The following is a 22913-nucleotide window of genomic DNA, read 5'->3' on the forward strand; positions in this document are numbered from 1 at the left end:
CAAAGAATATAATCAATCTGATTTCGGTGTTGACCATCTGGTGATGTCCATGTGTAGAGTCTCCTCTTGGGTTGTTGGAAGAGGGTGTTTGCTATGACCAGTGCATTTTCTTGGCAAAACTCTATTAGTCTTTGCCCTGCTTCATTCCGTATTCCAAGGCCAAATTTGCCTGTTACTCCAGGTGTTTCTTGACTTCCTATTTTTGCATTCCAGGCCCCTGTAATGAAAAAGACATCTTTTTTGGGTGTTAGTTCTAAAAGGTCTTGGAGGTGTTCATAGAACCGTTCAACTTCAGCTTTTTCAGCGTTACTGGTTGGGGCATAGGCTTGGATTACTGTGATACTGAATGGTTTGCCTTGGAAACGAACAGAGATCATTCTGTCATTTTTGAGATTGCATCCAAGTACTGTATTTCGGACTCTTTTGTTGACCATGATGGCTACTCCATTTCTTCTGAGGGATTCCTGCCTGCAGTAGTAGATATAATGGTCATCTGAGTTAAATTCACCCATTCCAGTCCATTTGAGTTCGCTGATTCCTAGAATGTCAACGTTTACTCTTGCCATCTCCTGTTTGACCACTTCCAATTTGCCTTCATTCATGGACCTAACATTCCAGGTTCCTATGCAATATTGCTCTTTACAGCATCAGACCTTGTTTCTATCACCAGTCACATCCACAACTGGGTATTGTTTTTGCTTTGGCTCCATCCCTTCGTTCTTTCTGGAGTTATTTCTCCACTGATCTCCAGTAGCATATTGGGCACCTACTGACCTGGGGAGTTCCTCTTTCAGTATCCTATCATTTTGCCTTTTCATACTGTTCATGGGGTTCTCAAGGCAAGAATACTGAAGTGGTTTGCCATTCCCTTCTCAGTATTCTTGCCTTGAGAACCCCACGAACAGTATGAAAAGGCCACGATCTTAGTTTTTTTAATATTTAGTCTTAAGCCAGCTCTTTCTCCTCCTTCACCTTCAAGAGGCTCTTTAGTTCCTCTTCGCTTTCTGCCATTTGAGTGGTATCATTTGCATATCTGCAATTGTTGATGTTTCTCCCACCTGTCTTGATTTCAGCTTGTGACTCATCCAGCCCAGCACTACATATACTACCTCTCAATATATACAAGTTAATAATATAAGTATACATAGGAAGGGGTGGGAGGGGCTAGAAAAATTCCATCACTAAGAACCCACTGCCACCTGGTAACTATATTTTCATTAAAGGAGAACTGAAAAAATAAACTCTCTCAAATGACAAAGCAATTTAGTGGTCCTGGAAGAAAACATGAACAAGCCTTTTCCAAACTTAGTAATGCCAAACCAGTGCTGTGTCAGTACACATAATATTATAGACAGTGATAGGTTATATCCAACCCACCCCTGTTTGCCCATTCTTTGCTTCCTTTTAAAGCTACCTTGGTTTTTAAAAAAATATACATCTACTTGTCTATGCCAGGTCTTCCTTGCGGCTCATGGGATCTTTAGTTGTGGCATATGGGATCTACTTCCCTGATCAGGGATGCTCCCTGCATTAGGAGCTCTGAGTCTTAGCCACTGTATGGATGTGAGAGTTGGACTGTGAGGAAAGCTGAGTGCTGAAGAATTGATGCTTTTGAACTGTGGTGTTGGAGAAGACTCTTGAGAGTCCTTTGGACTGCAAGGAGATCCAACCAGTCCATCCTAAAGGAGATCAGTCCTGGGTGTTCATTGGAAGGACTGATGCTAAAGCTGAAACTCCAGTACTTTGGCCACCTCATGCGAAGAGTTGACTCATTGGAAAAGACTCTGATGCTGGGAGGGATTGGGGGCACGAGTAGAAGGGGATGACAGAGGATGAGATGGCTGGATGGCATCATCAACTTGATAGACATGAGTTTGGGTAAACTCCGGGAGCTGGTGATGGACAGGGAGGCCTGGCGTGCTGTGATTCGTGGGGTTGCAAAGAGTCAGACACGACTGAGTGACTGAACTGACTGACTGACTCTGCATAGAAGTGAAAAAGCAGGGTGACAATATACAGCCTTGATGTACTACTTTCCCAATTTTGAACCAGTCCACTGTTCCATGTCTGGTTCTAACTGTTGCTACTTGACCTGCATACAGGTTTCTCAGGAGGCAGGTAATGTGGTATGGTATTCCCATCTCTTCAAGAATTTTCCACAGTTTGGAAATGGCAACCCACTCCAATATTCTTGCTTGGAAAATCCCATGGACAGAGGAGCCTGGCAGGCTACAGTTCATGGGGTTGCAAAGAGTCAGACACAACTGAAGCGACTTAGTGCACACACAGTCAAAGGCTAACATGCCCCAAATAGACTTCTTTATTTCCTTCTCAAGAACATCAGACACCTCAATACATGATACCACCATGCAAACACTCAAACCAGAAGTGTCAGCCTGGTTCTTGATTTCACCTTTTCTTCATCTAGACTCCCAGTAATTATGTGAGTTCAACCTTGACCCACTTTTCTTCCTCCACTGCTGTGTCTTTAGTCTAAGTACTAACATCCCTTGTCTGAACTACTGCAATAGCCTACTTTCCCTGGTTTCCCTGCTTTCATACTTGCCATCCCCAGCCCCAATTCATTTCCCACTTAATGATGTTTACAATATGAATCAGGGAATTCCCTGGTGGCATAATAGCTAAGGCTCCACGCTCCCAAAGCAGGGGGCCAGGGTTTGATCTCTGGTCAGGGAACTGATCCTGTGTGCCACAACCGAAGATCCCTTCTGCCAAAACTAAGAGCTGGCATAGCCAAACCAGTGAATTTACTAAATATTTTTTTTTTAAGAAAGAAGAAAAGGATTGATTACATATACCTATAGGTCCAATATTGCCCATGGGCCCCCAATTTAAAAATAATAATAAATACAATTAAAATAAAATATAAATCAATTTGGGCTCCTCCCCTCCTTGAAACTCTCCAAAGATTTTCTTTTGACTGAAGACCAAACTCCGTAGAATGCCCTTCAAGGCTATGCATGAACTGGCAGTTGGCTAACTTTGCAACTGAATCTCATACCCGTCACTGCCTCACTCACTGCTCTTTAGCTACAGGGCTGTCTTTCCAGTTCCTCAGTGATTACAGAGCCCTTTCATGCCTCAGGACCTTTGCACTGGCAGTTCCCTCTCCTTGGAACGCTCTCTCCCTGACCCACAAGTGCTCACTACATGTTAACTGAACAAGCGAGAAGAGTATGGATAGATTGCCTCTCCTACAAGAATAAGATGAATAATAACATGAAAAAAAGTATGTCATTAATAACTTGTTCAGCTATTAGTATTTATGACATTTAAGCGATATGGGCTTAGTATGATTAGGCTATGGGTTTTCCGAAGCATGTTTCAGGGAGGAGTGGGAGGAAACATATTTAGCATGTGTTAACGATGACTCATTAATCCTGAGAGGTAGCTGCTGATATCCCTGTTTTTCAGAATTTGTGTGGCTCGGTGAGGTTAGGTAACTGGCTAAGGATGAGTGGGTAAGAAGCAGTGGGTCTGGAATTTCTAGGTGGTCTGAGTTTCGTGCTTGTGTGTTCCCTGAGTCCTGGTGCTTTTGGGTGGGTAAAACTCAGAGAAGAGATTCGAGGTAAAAAGGAGAGACACCTGGAGACACTAGCTTTTTTTGTTCACCTGGACAGCATCTCTAGCTGCTGTGATCAGAGAGACTAGGTATCTCTGCCTTGGTTGTCAATACGGCCTGAGTGAGCTGAACTAGCCCTCAACATAGAAACCCAGTATCCATACACACAGATAAGGCAGGGAATACAGTTAGGTATGGCAATTAATGAGCCACCATCTGCTAAAACATCACACTCTGAGTGGGACTTAACATGGTTATGGGTTTCTTTGAACGTGGTTTTTTTTTTTTTTTTCTTCCCCACCATATGTGCTTAAAGGCTTTAAAAAGGAAACAGCTTAATCCAGGAATGTGAAAAAGAATGGTGACATTCCGTGGTGTGTCAGTGAAATGAGAAATTTATCAGGCACCATCTATTTTGGGGCTTTGTGGTATTTTCTGGTTCCAGACTTCCAGTTAGTGATAAAATGGCAAGAAGAATTGCCACATGTGTGGGGTAGGTAGAGAGGAGCACCATAGTAGGTGCTCCTTCTAAAATTTACTTTTGGCTTTGCCCTGGACTCAACTGACACATATACAGAAAATACCCTGTTTCCTCCAAGGCCTCTCTGAGATAGCCTGTATTCCACTTGGCTTAACCATGTTCTTCCCACTGAAAATGGATCTGTGCCAGATTTCCCTATCTGTCTGTGTTGAATATTGTTTGCACCTTCATGATAGCACTCAGTCCAAGCATCTCTCTTTATAGCCTCTTGCGTTTCTCTCTTCCTCCTCCTCCACTAACCTAAAGCTCCCTGAGGGCACAGGCCATGCTTTTCATCATTTCAGCATCATTTAGTACAACCCAGCAAAATAACTTACATTGGGGGTGCTCAATAAATGTTGAATTAAAATAAAATTGTTACAGGGGAACAGTTTAGAATGATGACATTAATGTAAGATACCTCAATTATTTACAGAAATGACATATTGTAGGTCAACAACATATTGAGTCTATCTTTACATTAAATGCTGGAAAAATGTCTGATAGTACCAAGAATAAACCCCTACTCTTTATGAAAGCCAGTGTGTGATTTTGGTTAAACTTCACATTTTAAAATCTGTGGAATCGAAACATTTGAAATGAGGAAAGATGTTACTTTTGGTCTCAGCACTGGGGCAAAAGGGCCTTTTAGAAGATTCATGGTTATAGCATGGTTAACTTAGCATGGGTATGTCAATAAATCATTGCCATAGCTCTGTGATGATTGGGTCTCTCTCTCTCCCTGTGTGTGTGTGTGTGTGTGTGTGTGTGTGTATACATTTTTGTAAGAAAATTTAAGAACTTCCTGACTATATAGAGAAATGCAATGAATGTCATAAAGCACCTAGATATTATGATAAGTGTGAGAAGGCAAAAGTGTTTTGTTTTCTAAATATTTAAAGATAGCCAACACATCAGTTGGTATATTTAAATGCTATGGGAATATTGACAGTAACAAAGAAGGCTCTAGAGTAAGATAAAGGATATTTCTTTTTAACTTAGAAAGGAGAGTTGGACACTGAAGGATGAAAGTCACGAAGACAACACTGGAGGAAGATGCATTGGGCAACAGTGTCCAGGATAACTTCAGGAAGAGCTGCCCACGAACCCAGATGTCCTGGAATTATGGGAGCCAAGGAGGGAGCTGGAAGAATAATCCAGATGTGAATGATAGAGTCATAGTGTTAGCAAGAGGTAGAAATGTAGAGAAGAGACTGGCTAGAAAGATATTTCAAAGGAAGAATCCCTACCACTTTGTGGGTATGATAGAAAATTCTAAAATATCTACTGATCTGTCAACACCAGAAAGAGGGATAAGTGAGGAGGTGCAGTTGAGCCATAGGGGAAATATAAGAACTGACCTTTGAACGTACTGAGTTTCACAACACAGTGAGATGCCCAGGTGGAAATTCTCTAGCTCTGTCCCTGTCACTTTAGGGTACTGTTACTCTCCAAGGGAGATACTGGTAATGTCAAATCTGGAGATGGAAAAGGGAAATTTAAGACAAGTGAAGAACAAGCTAAGTTGGAAAGCACTGTGGGCACAGCACTGCCACAGCCAAGACATGCCTTGGTGTTCTGGTTGGATATTTGATCTCCCATCATTTTGACTCCCTGCCAGGCTAAATGCTCTCCTAAATCAGCTGTATTCTGGCTTAGGCTTCTGGGGAGGGTAGGCTTTTCCTGGTCTGCAACTACTTAGCTTGTATTCAGGAATTAGAAGATGTCAACGTTATGATTTAAAGATGTAGAAAAATATTCTTCTTTTACAGTGGCCTCAAATATGGAAGCCTCCAAATCTGTCAGGCAGATATATAAATCAGAATTATATTGTGGCCACAATGCCAATCTTTTATCTAGTCCTTCTGGCAAAGTTTAACACATCCTTTGAGAACTTACTCAGAAGTTACTACCTCTAAGTAACCTTCCTGACTCCCCCAGGCAGTTAGTCCTTTCATTGGCCACATTACCACACACTTTGTTCTGATTTCTATACTACAGGGCATAGAAAAAGCTCTATGTCTCTCTCACTACTAGTCTGGGAGCATCCAGAAGATGGGAACCATCGATTCATCTTTGTATTTCCCACTCCCCCAGCAGAGTGGATGACAGTTCATTGTTGGAAATATCCAAAAGAGAAATTTTAAGAACATAGATGGAGCGATACTCAGTTACTATAGCAAAACCTGTGTTCACATCATATGTCACATTCCCGCTGATGCTGTTAATGCTGCACCAGGAGAAGCAGTGCTCTCATTACATGCTGCTGGCCCATATTTGTAATGTGTGACATTTTTTATGAAGTACTGTCAAGGGTAATCCATCATATAGTAACCTTTGGATTATATGCTGAGACTGGTCTTAAACACAGACATAAATGAACTTCAAGGATAATGCTGTTTTCAGAGAAGGGTATGATCAAAGGGTTCTGGCTAAGAAAATAAAGCAGAACATTATTTTCTTTTAAGTTAAACAGAAGTGCCTGAGAAAGAGTTTTCCTTCTGTTGGCTCCAGTTGGGGACATGGTTATTGTGTGAAGATAATCAGGTGACTCTGAAATGTGGCAGAATATTTATTTGTTGGAGTACATCAGGATTTGTAAAGGGAGTGAAGAGTTGCTTAAGGTTTGACTATCCTTGGGAGTTGCAAGGTTTGTAATATCTTGATCTCAAGAGGCATTTTCAAAAAATAAAAGGACATATGACAACTAGAGTGAGTTTCAGATATCAGCTGTGGGTTCACAGTGAAAGATATTCTTTCTGTGTATCCATAAAGATCGAGGATTTTACACATATTATAGAGTATAAATAAAAGCAAGCTTCTAAGACTCATCATTTTTTTGTGTAAATCCAGATAAGACTCCTCTGATGAGCTTAGCATTTCCTGTTAAGGAAAAGCTTATAGGTGAGAGGAACACTAAAATTATAATTCTTTGTCTTTCTTAATTAGACTGAAGCTCACCATAGATCTTGCTGAGACAATCCAAGTAATAATTCACATTGTCAGGTCAGCAGAAATAGGCAGGGGGTGCCCAATATGACTGAAAGATTTGCTCCAATGATCTATCTGTGAAGGGAGGTACACAGTCTTCATGGGCAATATACCCTCTGAAGATGCTGAGTACAAACAACAATGAAAACAAATCTCAGAAAGATTCTTATACCACCTTTACAGATGTCATTTCAGAGGAAATATATAAATAATATTCATACCAACTGATGTGGGGCACTAATTAATAAGTCCCATTAAATCATGGAGTAATGACATTTAGCATCTAATGAATGCCTCATCATCTTTTGATCATTAATATAGCAAAAGAATACAAAACTTGGTATCCTTGGGCTCCCGCAGCATGGTTTTCTGTCTGTGATGTGGCCTCCTGGGCATTAAGTGGCAGGAGGGTATTGCTCCTCTATCATCAGATTCCACACAACACAGAGATTAACTCTTTCAGGACCCTGAGTCCTAAGGTTTCCTCATTTTAGAAAATGTGAATCTGCCTGCTTTTCTCAATTAATACCTCTGAGTGCCCTAGAAAACAGAAGCAAGCTGAGATGTTGACTTTGGTGTATAGTATTGCTACGCTGTTGACCCTCCTAGCCCATCTAAGTTGCACAGGAGGAAAAAAAAAAATTCCCTTTATTTATTACTAAGGACTTTCTTTATTTAAGGACAAGAATCACCTCACAGACCAGGTGCCATTGCAAGGGCTTATTGATCACTATAGACTAGTAGAAATTCCAGGAGGCCGTCATTCCAGCGGGAGTTGGAGGTGGTCGACGAAAAAGAAGTCCATCTCTGAGCAGGCTGGAGTGGGAGAAAAATCTCTGGCCATTGGTCCATCGCTCTAGTGACACTCGGTGTCTTTTCTTTCAGAAGAGGGTCTGGAGCGGACAGAGCGCTGAGAGGTTGCCGTGGGGGAGGGAGAGGGAAAGCGGGGGATGGCAGGGTGACAGAGCCGCCCAGGGGTCTGAGAGGCTGCGTTCTTCGAGAAGGGAGAAAGGGTCTTCTGCTTCCGCTCCAGATCGAGATTCCTGAGTTAAGTATCACCGTGCAGCCCGACCCAGATGGGATTCGCTTCTGGTTACAAAACGGGACACTGATCAACATCAACTTGGACAAGTGACAAGACTGAGTCTGATGTGGGTGGATGTCTTTTCAGGTCGTCGGAGGGGAGAGGACGGCTGAGCGCTCGTGGGTAGCTGGGGAGAAGCGTCGCGGCCAGGGCAGGGACAGAAAGGGACAAGAGCGGGGAGACAGGGACGAAGAAGAGGGAGGACGAGTTGAAGAAAAGTAGGGGCAAAGTAGGGACTGGGTGAAGGGGAGAGAGGAGGAGACAAGGGAAAAGTGAGGGCGAGGAGAGGGATTCGGAAAGGAAGAGGAGTCGCGGGAGGGCAGGGCGGAAGGATTGATCGATCAGGCGGTGTGGACAGTTAGGGGTGAGAAGGGTGGGGGGCTCCGAGAGGGAGGGGAAGGGGCTGCGGGAGCGGCGGTGAAAGCGGGGTTGGGGGCAGCGAGAAAGTGCTCGAGGCTCGGGGTGGCGCGGAGCGGCGGGCCCGGGAGGAGGCGGGCGCGCGGTCGGAGGGAGCCGAGGAGGGAGCGCGCCGGGCCGGGAGCCGGAGGCCGCGGGCGGCAGGGGGCAGGTGGGGGAGCGCGGGAGAGAGAGCGGAGCGAGCCGAGGCCAAGTGCATTGTGTCTGGCGGCGGCGCGCGGGCCCACTGGCGGCGGGGCGAGCAGCCATGGAGCCGCGGGCGCTCGTCACGGCGCTCAGCCTCGGCCTCAGCCTCTGCTCCCTGGGGCTGCTGGTCACGGCCATCTTCACCGACCACTGGTACGAGACCGACCCCCGGCGCCACAAGGAGAGCTGCGAGCGCAGCCGTGCGGGCGCCGACCCCCCGGACCAGAAGAACCGCCTGATGCCGCTGTCGCACCTGCCGCTGCGGGACTCGCCCCCACTGGGGCGCCGGCTGCTCCCGGGCGGCCCAGGGCGCGCCGATCCCGAGTCTTGGCGCTCGCTGCTGGGGCTCGGCGGGCTGGACGCCGAGTGCGGCCGGCCACTCTTTGCCACCTACTCGGGCCTCTGGAGGAAGTGCTACTTCCTGGGCATCGACCGGGACATCGACACCCTCATCCTGAAAGGTGAGCGCCGGGCGCGCCCTGCGCCCCAGGCGCCCGCTCGCGGAGCGCAGCTCGTGGCTCCCCAGGGGCTCCGGTCCCCACGGCCGCCTCCCCGCCGCGTCCCCGGCACACTCTTTCGTCTTCCCCGCCGCCTCCTTTCTTTATCCGTCTCCCTTTCTTTCTCCCGTCCCTCCCTTCTCTCTGGCTCTTCTTTCCCCGACTCTTCTTTCCTCTTCATCCTCTTCCTTTCCCTCTCTTCCCTCAAGTCCCTTCAGCCCTTCACCTCAGTCTCCTTTCCTTCCTCGACCTCCTTCCTCCCCCTCTTCTCCTCTCTCTCGTCCTTCGCTGTCTTTGTACACCTGCCCGACTTGGAATGCATGTGTCGATTGCCGCTGGCGAGGAAGGGAACCCTCAAAAAGACCCGACCTTGCCCAGCTGGACTCCTTCCCTCAAGTTGTGCTTTCCTTTTAGAAATACCTTTGGAAGAAAAGTGGTGCAAATCTCAGAAGAGGAGGAAAGGGCTTTATTCTTGTCCTGCTTTAATGTTGGTAGCAGACGGGACTGATGTGGTCATGCCAGTCTGACCGGCTAATGGGGAGCTCAGGAGGCTGGAGGAACCTTCCTCTAAACCCTGAAGTGCGGGGTTCCTTTGGGTTAGACCTCAGACGACAGTAATGCCCTGGTGGAGGCAGCTGAGTGCAGCTAGGACATCGACTGTTTTGCAGCCTTCCTCCTAATGACTGGGCACACCATCCTCAGTTCAGGGCGAGCAGAGTGGAAAACCTGCCCAAGCGTTTTAAAGTAGAGCTTTTTGTATTTGCACACAGAGTCTCTACAGAATCACCCTCTCAGATTTTGATACCTTGTTAGGCTGTTTTGTTGCTGTTTTGTTATTTGACACTGAGTTGTAGAACATCAGTTTGCTCTTTGAAGTCTAGAGGATACCTGGCTCCCATGCGTGTTGGATCCATTGAATTTATTTATTTATTTATTTTTTGTAATCTCGTTCAGTGTGACAGTCCTATTGCTGAAGCTTTCTTCTAGCTGTCAGAGCTTGACCCTTATGATAAATTCTTTTTCTCTGAGACGAAAAAAACCAAAAAACAAAAAACACCCTACGTTCTTCCCTGGAACTCATTATTGCAAAAGAAAAAAGAAGACGTATAAAATCGGTACATCTACATTTTTAGTAGCCATTCAGGAAAGCAAAGAAGCAGATTTGTGTTGAATTCTGGTTTGGAATGGAATTACATAGAAAGGAGGGAGTTAATAACATATTGGCCTCAGAGTCTTCTTAGTTGGCGTATTCCTCATTTCTCAAACATGTCAACTTCCTCCTTCCCATGGCTAGCTCAGCTGGGGACTGCCATCTGAAATCTGTGTGTGGTGGAAGGACTCCAGTGCTTTGGGGAGCAGGGAGCAGATACAATAACCTTCTTTTGGAAACTGCGCTTTATTCTTTCCTCTCCTACCTCACATCCAAATCTGGTTTCTCCTCATGAAGATGCTGCATAATTAATGTTGATAGTAGCAAAGTACATGAGCAAACTGTAAAAGCTCAAAGTGGAAGCTCAGTTATGGAATGCTCATTTAGGCAAGGCAGTTTTGAAAGCTAAGCAGTGAAGTCTGTCTTTGGGAATGAACAACAGAGCTGCATTTCCTTCCACTCTTCCTGTGCCTAGGGTATTTGATTGCATGTAAATTGGATATGTAATAATGCCTGAAACAGCAGGGTAGAGTTCATTCAATCCAAGGGCAGGAGAGTATGCCCCTCAGGACTCTTGCACATTCCCCACCTCCTCATCCGCCCTGGCTAGCTGAGGTGTTCAGCTCCTGGGAAGTTCAGAATCCAATAATCCTAGAGGCTGAAGGGACTTTAGACGTCATTCAGTCCAACCTCCCACCTATTGTTTGAAATCCCTTCTACATCTTTCTGGCATGGTTGTCCACCCTAGCACTTCCATAAGATGGAACTTGTGTACTAGTTCAAGAATTACAGTTTTCTCATCATAAACACAAGTTTAGATTAAAATGATCTCAGCTTTGTAATATTGATGGTGTTTAGCTAATTCCTTGTGTGGAATACTAAAGAGTTCTAGGTTGTCATCAGAAGACCTGGGCTCCATTGTTGCCCATACCACTAAATCTCATTGTTTCCTCCAACAAGTCCAGGCCTCCTTGGTCTTCAGTTTTCTTGTTCCTTGTAGGAAGGCTCAGTATCTTTTAGGGGACTTTTTTTGTAGTTCTGAAATCTGTCATTGTTGTACTAATAGCAATGTAAATTTAGCTTCCTAGGAAGTTAACGAGCTGCCATTATTAAGACATGAAGAGTTTGGAGAAATGACATTCAGTACATTGTAGGATCATAATTTGTTATTTGGGAGATGGCCAAAAGGGCCTGCAATACTTTCAATATTGCTCCCCATCTACCTTGGGCTACTTACATAACTCTTTCGGATCTCAGATTTATCATCTGTGAAATGAATGGGTGAAATGAATAGCTTTAAAATTCTGTGATTCCAAGAATAGTTTGAACAGATGATTTTTGACACCTCTATTAGGTAAACATTACTTTTGTTTTGGTATTTGATTTGGTATTTGGTATTTGGTATTTGTACAGGTATTTAGGAAAATTGTCAAACTCTGAATGTCACCCTTTCATTGTGACTCTAGTTTACTTTTAGCCCAGAGTGACCCTTGAAGGTCTAGATTAGACCTCCAACCAGGACCTTCAGTCAGAGTGGAGGTAAAGTTATTGATAAACCCATTAAGGACCAAGACTAGAACTCGATGCTACTGTCTTAGGCTGAGGAAGGACCAGTCCCCAACACAATTTGAATATAGATTTTCCAGCACCAAGTCCTCTTACTATATTGACTAATCCACATTTTACTATCTTGCCCACTGGGATAACATGGGAACTTACAAATGCTATAGAGATATTAAGTTTGCACTGCATTATAGAAATAAATGCCCATCAAAACCCTGTTATTTCGTCAGTTAATATTAGGAAGATTTCAGCTACACATGTGAGAGTTCTTTTGTATTTGAGTTGTCAGTTGACTAACTGTTCCTTGTAGATCCTTCTTGCAGCTAACTCTTGTTGCTAACAAAGCTTTGCTGTTCAAAGTAAAGACAGATTCTGGTAAGTTTGCAAATTAATCATCGTCCATCCAGCAGCAGGAGGGCTAGAACAGTTAAAGAAGCCTTGTGGTAGAAACTTGAAAGAATGGGTTTAAAGAGGAGGGCCTCAGGCCCCTCTGTGCCCCTGGGAATACCACATTGGAAAGAAGCCTTTATGTATAAAAGAAAGCCAGGAAGGCAGGTGGCATGAATTGTGTACAGAGCCCAGGAAATGAGAGGAGGTGACCTAAAGATAGATTCTTTTTTTCCACCATTCACCCAATTTATTTACTTTATAAACATGTATTGAATGTCAGGTATTGTTCTATGTATAGACAATTTGACTTCCTTCGTGGCTGAGCTGGTAAAGAATCTGCCTGCAATGCAGGAGACCTGGGTTCAATCCCTGGATTGGGAAGATCCCCTGGAGGAGGGAATGGCTACCCACTTCAGAATTCTGGCCTGGAGAATTCCATGGACTGTATAGTCCCTGGGGTCGCAAAGAGTTGGACACTGCTGAGTGACTTTCACTTTCACTTCAAAAAATAGAAAATACAGAAGTGAAAAAAATGGATAAAAACACCTGCCCCGATGGAGTTGCTATCAAGTACTGTAGTTATTTTCTAGTAGGTTATAGAATAACTACTTTTAGTAGGCTGTGGGATAAACACTTTGGGCAGGCTGCTAGCACTGGTAGGTAAATGACACACAGTACACTGCAAAGTGATGGAGAGCCGGAGCCTTCGGGTGACACCCAGGCATTCTGTTCCCAGTGCAATTCTTATGTTTAAACTACTTGATGAACAGTAAAATAGAAGGACAGATGGAAAGAGACTCAGTTGGAAACATTCTATAATGCTTCTTTCAGTTACTGAAAACACTGACTTTAATAAATAAACACTGATGAGTCTTGTGAATACATTATATGGAACTTTGGAGAAATTAATTTTGAGTAGGGATTAGTCATTGAAATGATATCAAAAGTGCCAACTGTTCTTACTAGCCTTAAGTTTAATTGAAAAAAATTTTTAATTAAAAATTTTCATTAAAAACAATCCACACTACTTTTCAAATATATGTTCCTTGTTTATGTAAACTGAATCCTAATATTATATATTGCCTGCAATAAACAAAAGGGAAATGAATGTGGTAGTGTTCTGTTTTTATGAAGTTAAGAATGATAGAATTTTAGAAATATGAAGATTACGATTCTGTAGTCATATTGTTCACTTGTATAAATCATTTGGGATTGAATTCTTAAAACTTGAAATAGAATATGTCCTTGTGGTTTCAGAAGCATTTTTCCTTTAATGAGATAAACAGAGATATCAAAGACAGTGGGACATAAATACTTTGTCATTTTACTCTCTGCAAGAAAGAGAAAGTAGGAGGATTGGTAGGCATTTATTGGGTCTCTTCCTCACTCTGCTAATGATTTATCTGTTTTCCCTGTTGGCTTATTTTCCATGAAATTAATAGTCTGTACAGGACCCACCAAGTTCTACCTGACAGAAAAATAGATTGATGATTTTCTCCAGCTCATTTGTAGACCAAAGTATCATTTGTGTTAGAATAATTATCTCCCAAGAGCAGATGTATCTGGGAAATCTGGGAGGCGAGCACTGTTTCTCCTTCCTGACCCATTAGTTTACACATTGTTCTCGGACCTTCTCTTGGACCAGAAGATGCTGCTGGCAAAGGGATTCTTCAGTTTTGGGGGTGCTGGGGATATCATTAAGACTTCCTTTTTCTCTCTCTATTTCTCAAGGCAGTGGTCTCTGAAACTGTTTTAAACCCCACTCTATGTAATTTATATTTTTTTATTTAAAAATTAGATACAGGAACTGTACTTACATGGGCTTCCCAGATGATGCAGTGGTAAAGAATCTGCCTGCCAAGGCAGGAGCTGCAGGAGACATGGGTTTGATTCCTGGGTGGGGAAAATCTCTTGGAGGAGGAAATGGCAACCTACTTCAGTATTCTTGCCGAGATAATCCAATGGACAGAGGCACCTGGCCGACTACAGTGCAAGGGGTCGCAAAGAGTCAAACGTGACTGAGCATTTGAGTATGCTTGCACACTCTGTTCACTTTCCACTTTCATGCATTGGAGAAGGAAATGGCAACCCACTCCGGTGTTTTTGCCTGGAGAATCCCAGGGACAAGGGAGCCTGGTGGGCTGCCATCTATGGGATCACACAGAGTCGGACACGACTGAAGTGACTTAGCAGCAGCAGCACACTCTGTACTGAAATATATTGGCTTGTCCAAAAATTTCATTTGTTTTTTTGTACACTTGTGTGGAAAACCAAACAAACTTCATCATGAAACATGAATGAACACAAACTTTGAAGGGATGGGGTAATATTAATAAATAGAAAAAAGTTTATCTATGTTCCGGGGGGTACATGAGAGGACTGCTTATGTACCGCCTGGCATATCCCCCTTTCTCTTGGAAGACTGCTTCTCTCATTGCCCATCAGCAAAGCCCGGGTTTCTTGTGTGGGCAGAAGATGGATCGTTCCTTTACTATCGTGCCTGACCTCTGTGGTGGGTCTCCCAGCACCATTGTATCACATATTCATCGTGCACAGGCGAGAGAAGAAGATGCATTTTATTTCTGTATCATTTCCGACATGAAACAGTATTACCTGTGACTTTATGATTAAACAAGTGCTAGCTCATATTACACAGCTCTTAATGACTAGATTTGTAGATTTGTGCTGCAGTGTCTTGGGGCTGAACATACCTGAGTGTGATATCCTATGCTTCAACACATCCTATTGATAACACTCCTGAAAGTTATCTTGCATAGAAATTAAATTCTCACTTGCCTCTCTGATATCAAAAAACGACATTTGCTTCTATTCTTTCCATCTGCACAGAGAAGTCACCTTTTAATAGTGATTCATAAACACAAAAGTGGATGGTGCTTTAAGTGGTTTGTGATCAAAATTGCAAGAGTCAATGACATTTGTATCTACCGTGTCTCGTGGATTACATTTAGCAATGACCTTGAGGGGAACAACAGAAGAGTTTTTTGCTATGCCATAGAACATTCACATCCAATCATACTAGAGTTGGCTGTGATTTTTTTTCTTAGCTCCTGATTTCTCTTCAAAGCTCAGAAAGAGCCCTTAAACCCCATCAGGCAGACTACTCATAATTCCAAGTGTTCTTGATTGCAAGAGAAGATAGCTTTTGTTGGGGGAGCATCCGGGAGTTACATTTCATTGAGGGAGTAACTGAGACGCCCAGTGTCAGTGGTAAATGGGAAACGATGGTGAGTGGCCACATTGAAGGAATTTAGGCTGGTCCTAGGATTTTCCCAACAGTTACCAAGAACGAACCCTCCTTTCCTCTTTGAGTACACCTGCAGTGCAGTATACCCCAGGTAACTGAGCTGTGACCTCTGCCAGCTTACAAGCAAGCTGTAACATCAGGTTGGCAGTGTCCTTAAGCCCATCTTTCTTGTGTCCATCTTATCTTTCAGAGAGATTCCATTGTCCTTCTTTGATAATTATGTGACTGACTGTCTGAGGCCTATTTTCCTGTATTATTTTCTGGTTAAAAGAGTAGAAATAATCTGATTTGGTCATCCCCTTCACTTCCCTGTCCCTTGCAGAAGCAACTGGTGAGATGGAAGGAAAAAGTTGAAAACAACTAAGCTGGAGGTTTGGCAAATAGTACAAGTAGTAAATGTGTCTCCTTTGGAGTAAAACATTAGCTCAGTAATTTGGGGGCAATTCAGACAAGATCATCTTAACCCTGTAGACTTGCTTTAAGTGTAACAAATTAGTTTTTTCTACAATTTATATATATATATATATATATATATATGTATGTATTTTAAAAATAGCATACCATTACTATTGTCTAAAGCTTTGCACAACTGGTTGTAAAGATTTTTATCAAAATAAAGGCATCTGACAGTAGAAAATGGACTTTATCTTCAAAACCTGGTAAAACTGATGCTGGTTTATTTATTTATTTTTCACTTTCTTATAGTGCTTCCCTGCGGTTAAAAGTGATTGCAGTGATTAATCTGTTTTATTGCAAGTTTTAACTAAAAGGAGGTAACTGAACTTCTTGGAGCCCGAGAGAGTCCGCATCAGCCATCACGAAGCTGACAGCCTTTGTTTGCTGTAGAGTACCAGGAAACTCCAGGCTGCACTCCATCTTTCTTGTAACTCAGCCAGATAAGCTGATTGCAGACCAAACAATAATGTCATGGGGACACCCATCAGGAAATGCATTAGCAAGTGAAAAAAGGGGAACAATACACACCATATTTCAGTTTTCGTTATCTTGACTGACTGAAGACACACTGAATTATTTCTACAACTTGCTGGATGTCCCCCAGTGTTCAGACTTTTAAGTGTTTTGTTCATGGAAAAAAAAATCAATCAACTCATTTCTCCTCTAAGGACCAAAAGGATGTTATCTGTTCCCTTCTGGTTCCACCAGGTTGTTTAATACCATACAGGTAGACAGGGAAGTGATTCCAGAAATATGTGAGAAATTTTGAATGTATAGATAATCCAGAAGGCTTTAGTGTCCCTTTAAATAGGTCCCTCAACTGTAAATCAACACTGATGCTTCCATCTGCCATGCCAGAGAACACTGACATATATTCTTAGGGTCTTTAACTGGCAAGATTGAGAGAGTGAGGGTGGGGGTAGGGGTAGGAGGCTGTATGTGACTTGGATCTCTTTTGCCTATATTTTAGGGAATTTTTATTTGGTGTGGGGGATGTAAGCATTTGCTTCATTCAGAAATCAGTCAGCAAATGTTACTGAGTGTTGAAAAGAAATGCTTTTGAAAATAAGAGGCTGCTTAGTGAAACACATGGGTGCTGTGTCCTCCTTGCCCTGTGAGGTTTTGCTGTCTCTAAGGACACCCTCAGTAGTGAGGAAGAGGGTCTGAGGGGGTGGGCTGGGGCTTTTGGTTAATTTGAGTTTGAATGCCGTTCCTTATGTTCTCACAGTTTTGAAAACTCCTTACAGTAATGTTTATAGTTGTCATGGAATTTTTAGCATGGGCATCCCATTAAATGGTATTTAAGGAAGTTATCCTGAAAAACAACAGAATTGATCACTTGTCATGGAATTGAAAGATTATGAAACTGATCATCAGAGCAGCAATTTGACTCAGCAGAAGATAAACTGTAGGAGAGGAGAAACTAAAAATACAATGGCCAAGGGCAGTAATGGAGTCTTTGTCAAAGTTCAGTATTTGCTTCATGCCACTAATACTTAGTCACTTATTCCCGGGGGTTTGATCCTTAGCATCTAGGGATCCTTAGCATTTTAGTTTGATCCTTAGCATTTTAGGGAAACTTTGATGTTCAGACAATGAAAATGTTGTTTGAAACAAGCTAAAACTAACAAATACTAGAGAAAGAAAGAGCTAGGCTGAATTCAAGTGGCAGAAGAAGCGACAGTGACTGCCGATAAGAACGTTTCTGAAAAATATTGTCTTTTTGTTCAGTTTTTTGAAAGAAACAAAACCAAAAAGGCACAAGGAAATCGCTTACTATTCAGCAGTAGAAGATAGAATCCAGCCAGAAATGTCTGCTGAAGAAGCATCAAAGTCATGTATTTCTTTCCTTTTTTTCTCAAGGGTTACGTTTTGTTTCTGAAAGAAACTCAAATTGGTTGGAGGAAAATGGGTAAGCACATGTTGAATTAAAGATTCATAGAGTTGAAAGGAACTTTGAGCTGTGATCCTCACCCAGTTTTTTTACTATGATGCCGTGATAGAGAATTTTCTTGTGCGCTGCACACTTCTGCCCATTACATGTAATTCCTGGCACACCAGCTCTAACTCTCTGTTTTTTGCTCAGAAAGTGTTTTTAGAATGTCTGTGAAGGAGGGAATGTTGTTATCAGCAAAATCTCAAATAAGTTTTAATTTATAAAATAGACTCTAGCTTTTGCACGGGGGAGGTCCTTTGATCTTATGTAGAAGAAACTTAGAGAAAGCAGTCTGATTGGCTGTGGGAGTGGAGGCTTTATCCGGTTTGTGTATTTTTTAGGAGTGAGGCTTGTACAGGAAGCTGATGGATACAGTGAGCATGTGCACTTCAATCTCCCAAAGTCGTCCCCAGGCACCGTCTCTGATTTGGAAATTGGGAACTTTATTAAGAACTCATTACCTGTTAGTCTTCTGAACCCATCCCAACACACTTGATTTGAGAAAGTTAAAAACAAAATGACAGGAGGAATCATAAAAGGTCATAGTTTTGTTTGCCCTCCAAGTGTAACAGAGTTATTGAAATAAATCTGTCTGAGAGACCCTGAGAGGCATTAAACAGAGTTCACTATTCAGTAAACCCATATACAGATGATTCTGCAGTCACATTTGAATAGGCCATGGAGGAAATTGAATGTTCCTTACTAATATGCCCCAGATTTTCATTTTGGAAATTTGTGGCATGGGTGTTTTTTACAGCATGTTTTTATTTTTTCAATTATCACACGGTTCTTGTTTTAGCACTCTTCCTGTTCTATTTGTAGGTTAAAATGGCAGACCTATTCCTCCCCCATCCCCTGGCTAAGTATTGTCCCATATATGTAGGTTTCTGGAGTTTTTAATTCCTGAAAAGGTCAGGTATGAAACATTATAATTTTGGTTGTAAGTCTAATTTTTTAAAATGCTATTAATAAAATGCTTGATAAACATTTATCCACTTGTGTAAGGTTTACTAAAGATCTTTTAGAGCTAAATAAGAGAAAACCCAGATAAAAATGACTTAACCTACAAGAAAAATGTGTTTTCTCCCATAACAAGAAGTCCAGAGGAAGCCTGTACCTAGGCTGGTCAATTGAAGATTGAATTCTGTTGGGCTTTAGTTGTTGCAGCATGGGCAACTTTGCCTTCAGGCTTGTCTCTTCCTGGTCACCAGCAGGACTGATGGTCACTTCCTTATACAACAGTAGTTCAAAGGCTAAAGCAGGAGAGAGGCCATGCCCCTTTTTTCCTAAACATTCTTAGAATGAATGTAATGCCCCAGAAGTCTCCCAGATTTCCCACAGACATTATTGGTTAGAATTATGTCACATGACCATTCCTAAACCAATCCCCAGTGAATTGAATGGAATTAGAATGAGCCCCTTAGACCAATCAAGCTTCTCATGACAGAGGCTAAGATTTCAGTGTCCCCAGGAGGCACTTGCCTGCTTGATACCTGAACCAAGTCTGGCTACTGTTAGCTAAAGGAAGTGTGGCTGCTTTAGTGCTGCTGCAGCTTGAAATCCAGACAGTGGTCCAGTCCTACCTGCGATCATTCCATAGGGAGAACAGGACTGAGAGAACCCAGTTTCTTGCTGGTGCTTCCAGATTTACCACATTCCCTCTCTACAACCTGCCCTGATGGGAATAGGGAAGTAAAAGAACATCTTTTTCCTCTATATCGCTAAATTCTCAGATTGTGATTGTTGTTCAGTTGCTCAGTTGTGTCCAACTCTTTGTGACCCCATGGACTGCAGCACGCCAGGCTTTCCTGTCCATCACCATCTCCTGGAGCTTACTCAAACTCATGTCCATCAAATCGGTGATGCCATCCAACCATCTCATCCTCTGTCATCCCCTTCTCCTCCTGCCTTCAATCTTTCCCAGCATCAGAATCTTTTCTAATGAGTCGGCTCTTCGCATCAGGTGGCCAAAGTGTTGGAGTTTCACCTTCAGCATCAGTCCTTCCAATGAATATTCAGGACTGACTTCCTTTAGGATTAATTGGTTTGATCTTCTTGCAGTCCAAAGGACTCTGAAGAGTCTTCTCCAGCTCCACAGTTGGAAAGCATCATTTTTTCGGTGGTCAGTCTTCTTTATGGTCCAGCTTTCATATCCATACGTGATTACTGGAAAAACCATAACTTTGACTGTATGGACCTTTGTTGGCAAAGTGATGTCTCTGCTTTTTACTACAGTGTCTAGGTTTGTCATAGCTTTTCTTCCAAGGAGCAAGTGTCTTTTAATTTCATGGCTGCAGTCACCATCTGCAGTGATTTTGGAGCCCAAGAAAATAAAGTCTGTCACTGTTTCCATTTCCCCCCCCATCTATTTGTCATGAAGTAATGGGACCGGATGCCATGATCTTAGTTTTCTGAATGTTGAGTTTTAAGCCAGTTTTTCCCTCTCTTCTTTCATCTTCATCAAGAGGCTCTTTAGTTCTTCACTTTCTGCCATAAGGGTGGTGTCATCTGAATATCTGAGGTTACTGATATTTCTCCTGGCAATTTTGATGCGAGCTTGCACTTCATCCATCCCAGCATTTTGCATGATGTACTCTGCATAGAAGTTAAATAAGCAAGGTGACAGTATACAGCCTTGATGTACTCCTTTCCCTATTTGGAACCAGTCTGTTGTTCCATGTCTGGTTCTAATTGTTGTTTCTTGACCTGCATACAGGTTTCTCAGAAGGCAGATAATGTGGTCTGGTATTCCCATCTCTTTCAGAATTTTCCAGTTTGTTGTGATCCACACAGTCAAAGGCTTTAGCATAGTCAATGAAGCAGAAGTAGATGTTTTTCTGGAACTCTCTTGCTTTTTCGATGATCCAACGGATGTTGGCAATTTGATCTCTGATTCCTCTGCCTTTTCTAAATCCAGCTTGCACATCTGGAAGTTTTTAGTTCACATACTTTTGAAGCCTAGCTTGGAGAATTTTGAGCATTATTTTGCTAGCTTGTGAAATGAGAGCAATTTTGCAGTAGTTTGAACATTGTTTGGCACTGCCCTTCTTTGCGATTGGAATGAAAACTGACCTTTTCCAGTCCTGTGGCCACTGCTGAGTTTTCCAAATTTGCTGGCATATTGAGTGCAGCACTTTCACATCATCATCTTTTAGGATTTGAAATAGCTCAGCTAGAATTCTGTCACCTCCACTAGCTTTGTTAAATTCTCAGGTTGGGTTCCTGTAAATTGACTGATAAAAGACAGATGAAGAGAGAAAAACAGAAGTTAACGTGTGCATCACGCATATGGAGCCCTCAGAGATTGGTAGCTCAAAGTGGTGTTTAGGACTTAGGTTTATATGGCATCTTAATGAAAGAACAGTACATTTTCAGAGAAGTGATAACCAAAGGAAAAGGACTTTGAGTTTCCAGGGCTGACAGATTGTGGGAAGGCAAATATTAGGAGAGACTGGTAGTAAATCAGGGCTAGAAATTAGCAAGGATTGTTATGTAGATTCCTCTGCTGCCATCTCTTCACTGATGAGAATCTAGAGTTATCCCTGGTAATTAACTTCTATCCTTGGTAGAAGAAGGAAGCAGCACCTTTATAAATTTATGTCCTGCTTTTAGGCAAGTAGGAGAAGGGCAGAGTTTTTCTTGTATCTGCTTCTTCTCAATTGCCTTCAGCTCAAAATGATTCTTATATCAGAGTGGCATATTTGGGAGCAGCATATTCTATTTTTCATGGGCATATTGAAGCACCCTGAAAGCTCTGTGCTTTGCTTTTCTAAAGGCTGGTTTGTGACTCTTTAATCTGTAGTAACCCAGGGACTGAATGGTTGTTTTTATGGTGGCTTCTTCATAATTGCACTTAACAAAATGGAATGTGAAATTTTCAAAACCGTACATTTTAGAGAATTTTGATGCACTCTTAAGATCTGATAGTGCAGTTGCTATAAATTTAATACACATTGGATTGATGAGGTCAGTGTTGTTCAAACCTGGAAGGTCACCTAAGGAAGTGGTTGTTCAGCAACATGGAATTCTGTGTTTGGAGGAGTGGGATGGAGGGAGAGCGTATTAAGATGAAGCTCAAGCATCTCAGCAGGAATGTTCAAGTCACAGCACTCCAGGGCACTTCACCTTTCCTCATGGAATTGCTGCGTTCCTCTTGGACCTCTTATTTGAAACTGAGAGGCCTATTTATTAAAGCTTGATACCTCTTTACAGCAGGAATTACAAAGCAAGAAAACAATCTGAACTACTGCAGATGGGCTGAGCTAGCAGGATTTCAGCCCAGAAGCCTCAAAAGATGGTGTAGAGCCACAAGGTATGTGGGAGGACATATTTTAGGACCACCAGATTGCATGCCAATTTGCAGGTTCAAAAAGAAAAAAAAAAGAAAAAAAAAACAAGTGGAGAGGCAGGAAATAAAGGAAAGCAGGAAAGAGCAAATGAACAACTATTTGGTAGATCTTTGGGGAACCAACCCTCTAAGATCTTGTTTCTTTAAATATCTATCAAGTTCATTTATCTTTCTGAAATACAATCTTACCATGCCTTTACTTTGATTAAAAATCACTGTCTGATGGATTCCCCAATAAGGTAAAAATAGACTGACCCAATTGATCCAGCAATTCCATTCCTAGCAATATATCCTAGAATGGAATATACTCTAGAATGGAAAACAGGGGCTCAAACAAAAGCTTGTACATGAATATTCATAACAGTGCTGTTCCAAATAGGCAAAAGGTGGATTCAACCCAAATGTTCATGAGCTGATGAATGGTTAAAGAAAATATGCTATATCTATATAATGGAACATTAAAAAGGAATGATGTACTGATACATGCCACAGCATGGATGAACCATGAAAATACTATGCTCAGTGAA

General features: G+C 42.4%; 1 protein-coding gene across 2 annotated transcripts in view; it reads left to right on the forward strand.

Moving 5' to 3' along the window:
• Positions 1-22913, forward strand: part of TMEM178A (transmembrane protein 178A) — a 103693-nt gene that overhangs the window by 37432 nt on the left and 43348 nt on the right. Inside the window, exon 1 of one of the 2 annotated variants that reach the window (XM_019970043.2) lies at positions 8727-9242. The exons of the other annotated variant lie outside the window; for it this stretch is intronic. Coding sequence (XP_019825602.2) covers positions 8843-9242 — 400 coding nt within the window. The 5' untranslated portion in view covers positions 8727-8842. Of the gene's footprint in view, positions 1-8726; positions 9243-22913 lie in introns of those variants that run through there. 2 annotated transcript variants of the gene reach the window in all.

This window comes from Bos indicus, chromosome 11 (genome assembly GCF_029378745.1).
Source record: "Bos indicus isolate NIAB-ARS_2022 breed Sahiwal x Tharparkar chromosome 11, NIAB-ARS_B.indTharparkar_mat_pri_1.0, whole genome shotgun sequence".
Lineage (NCBI taxonomy): Eukaryota > Metazoa > Chordata > Mammalia > Artiodactyla > Bovidae > Bos > Bos indicus.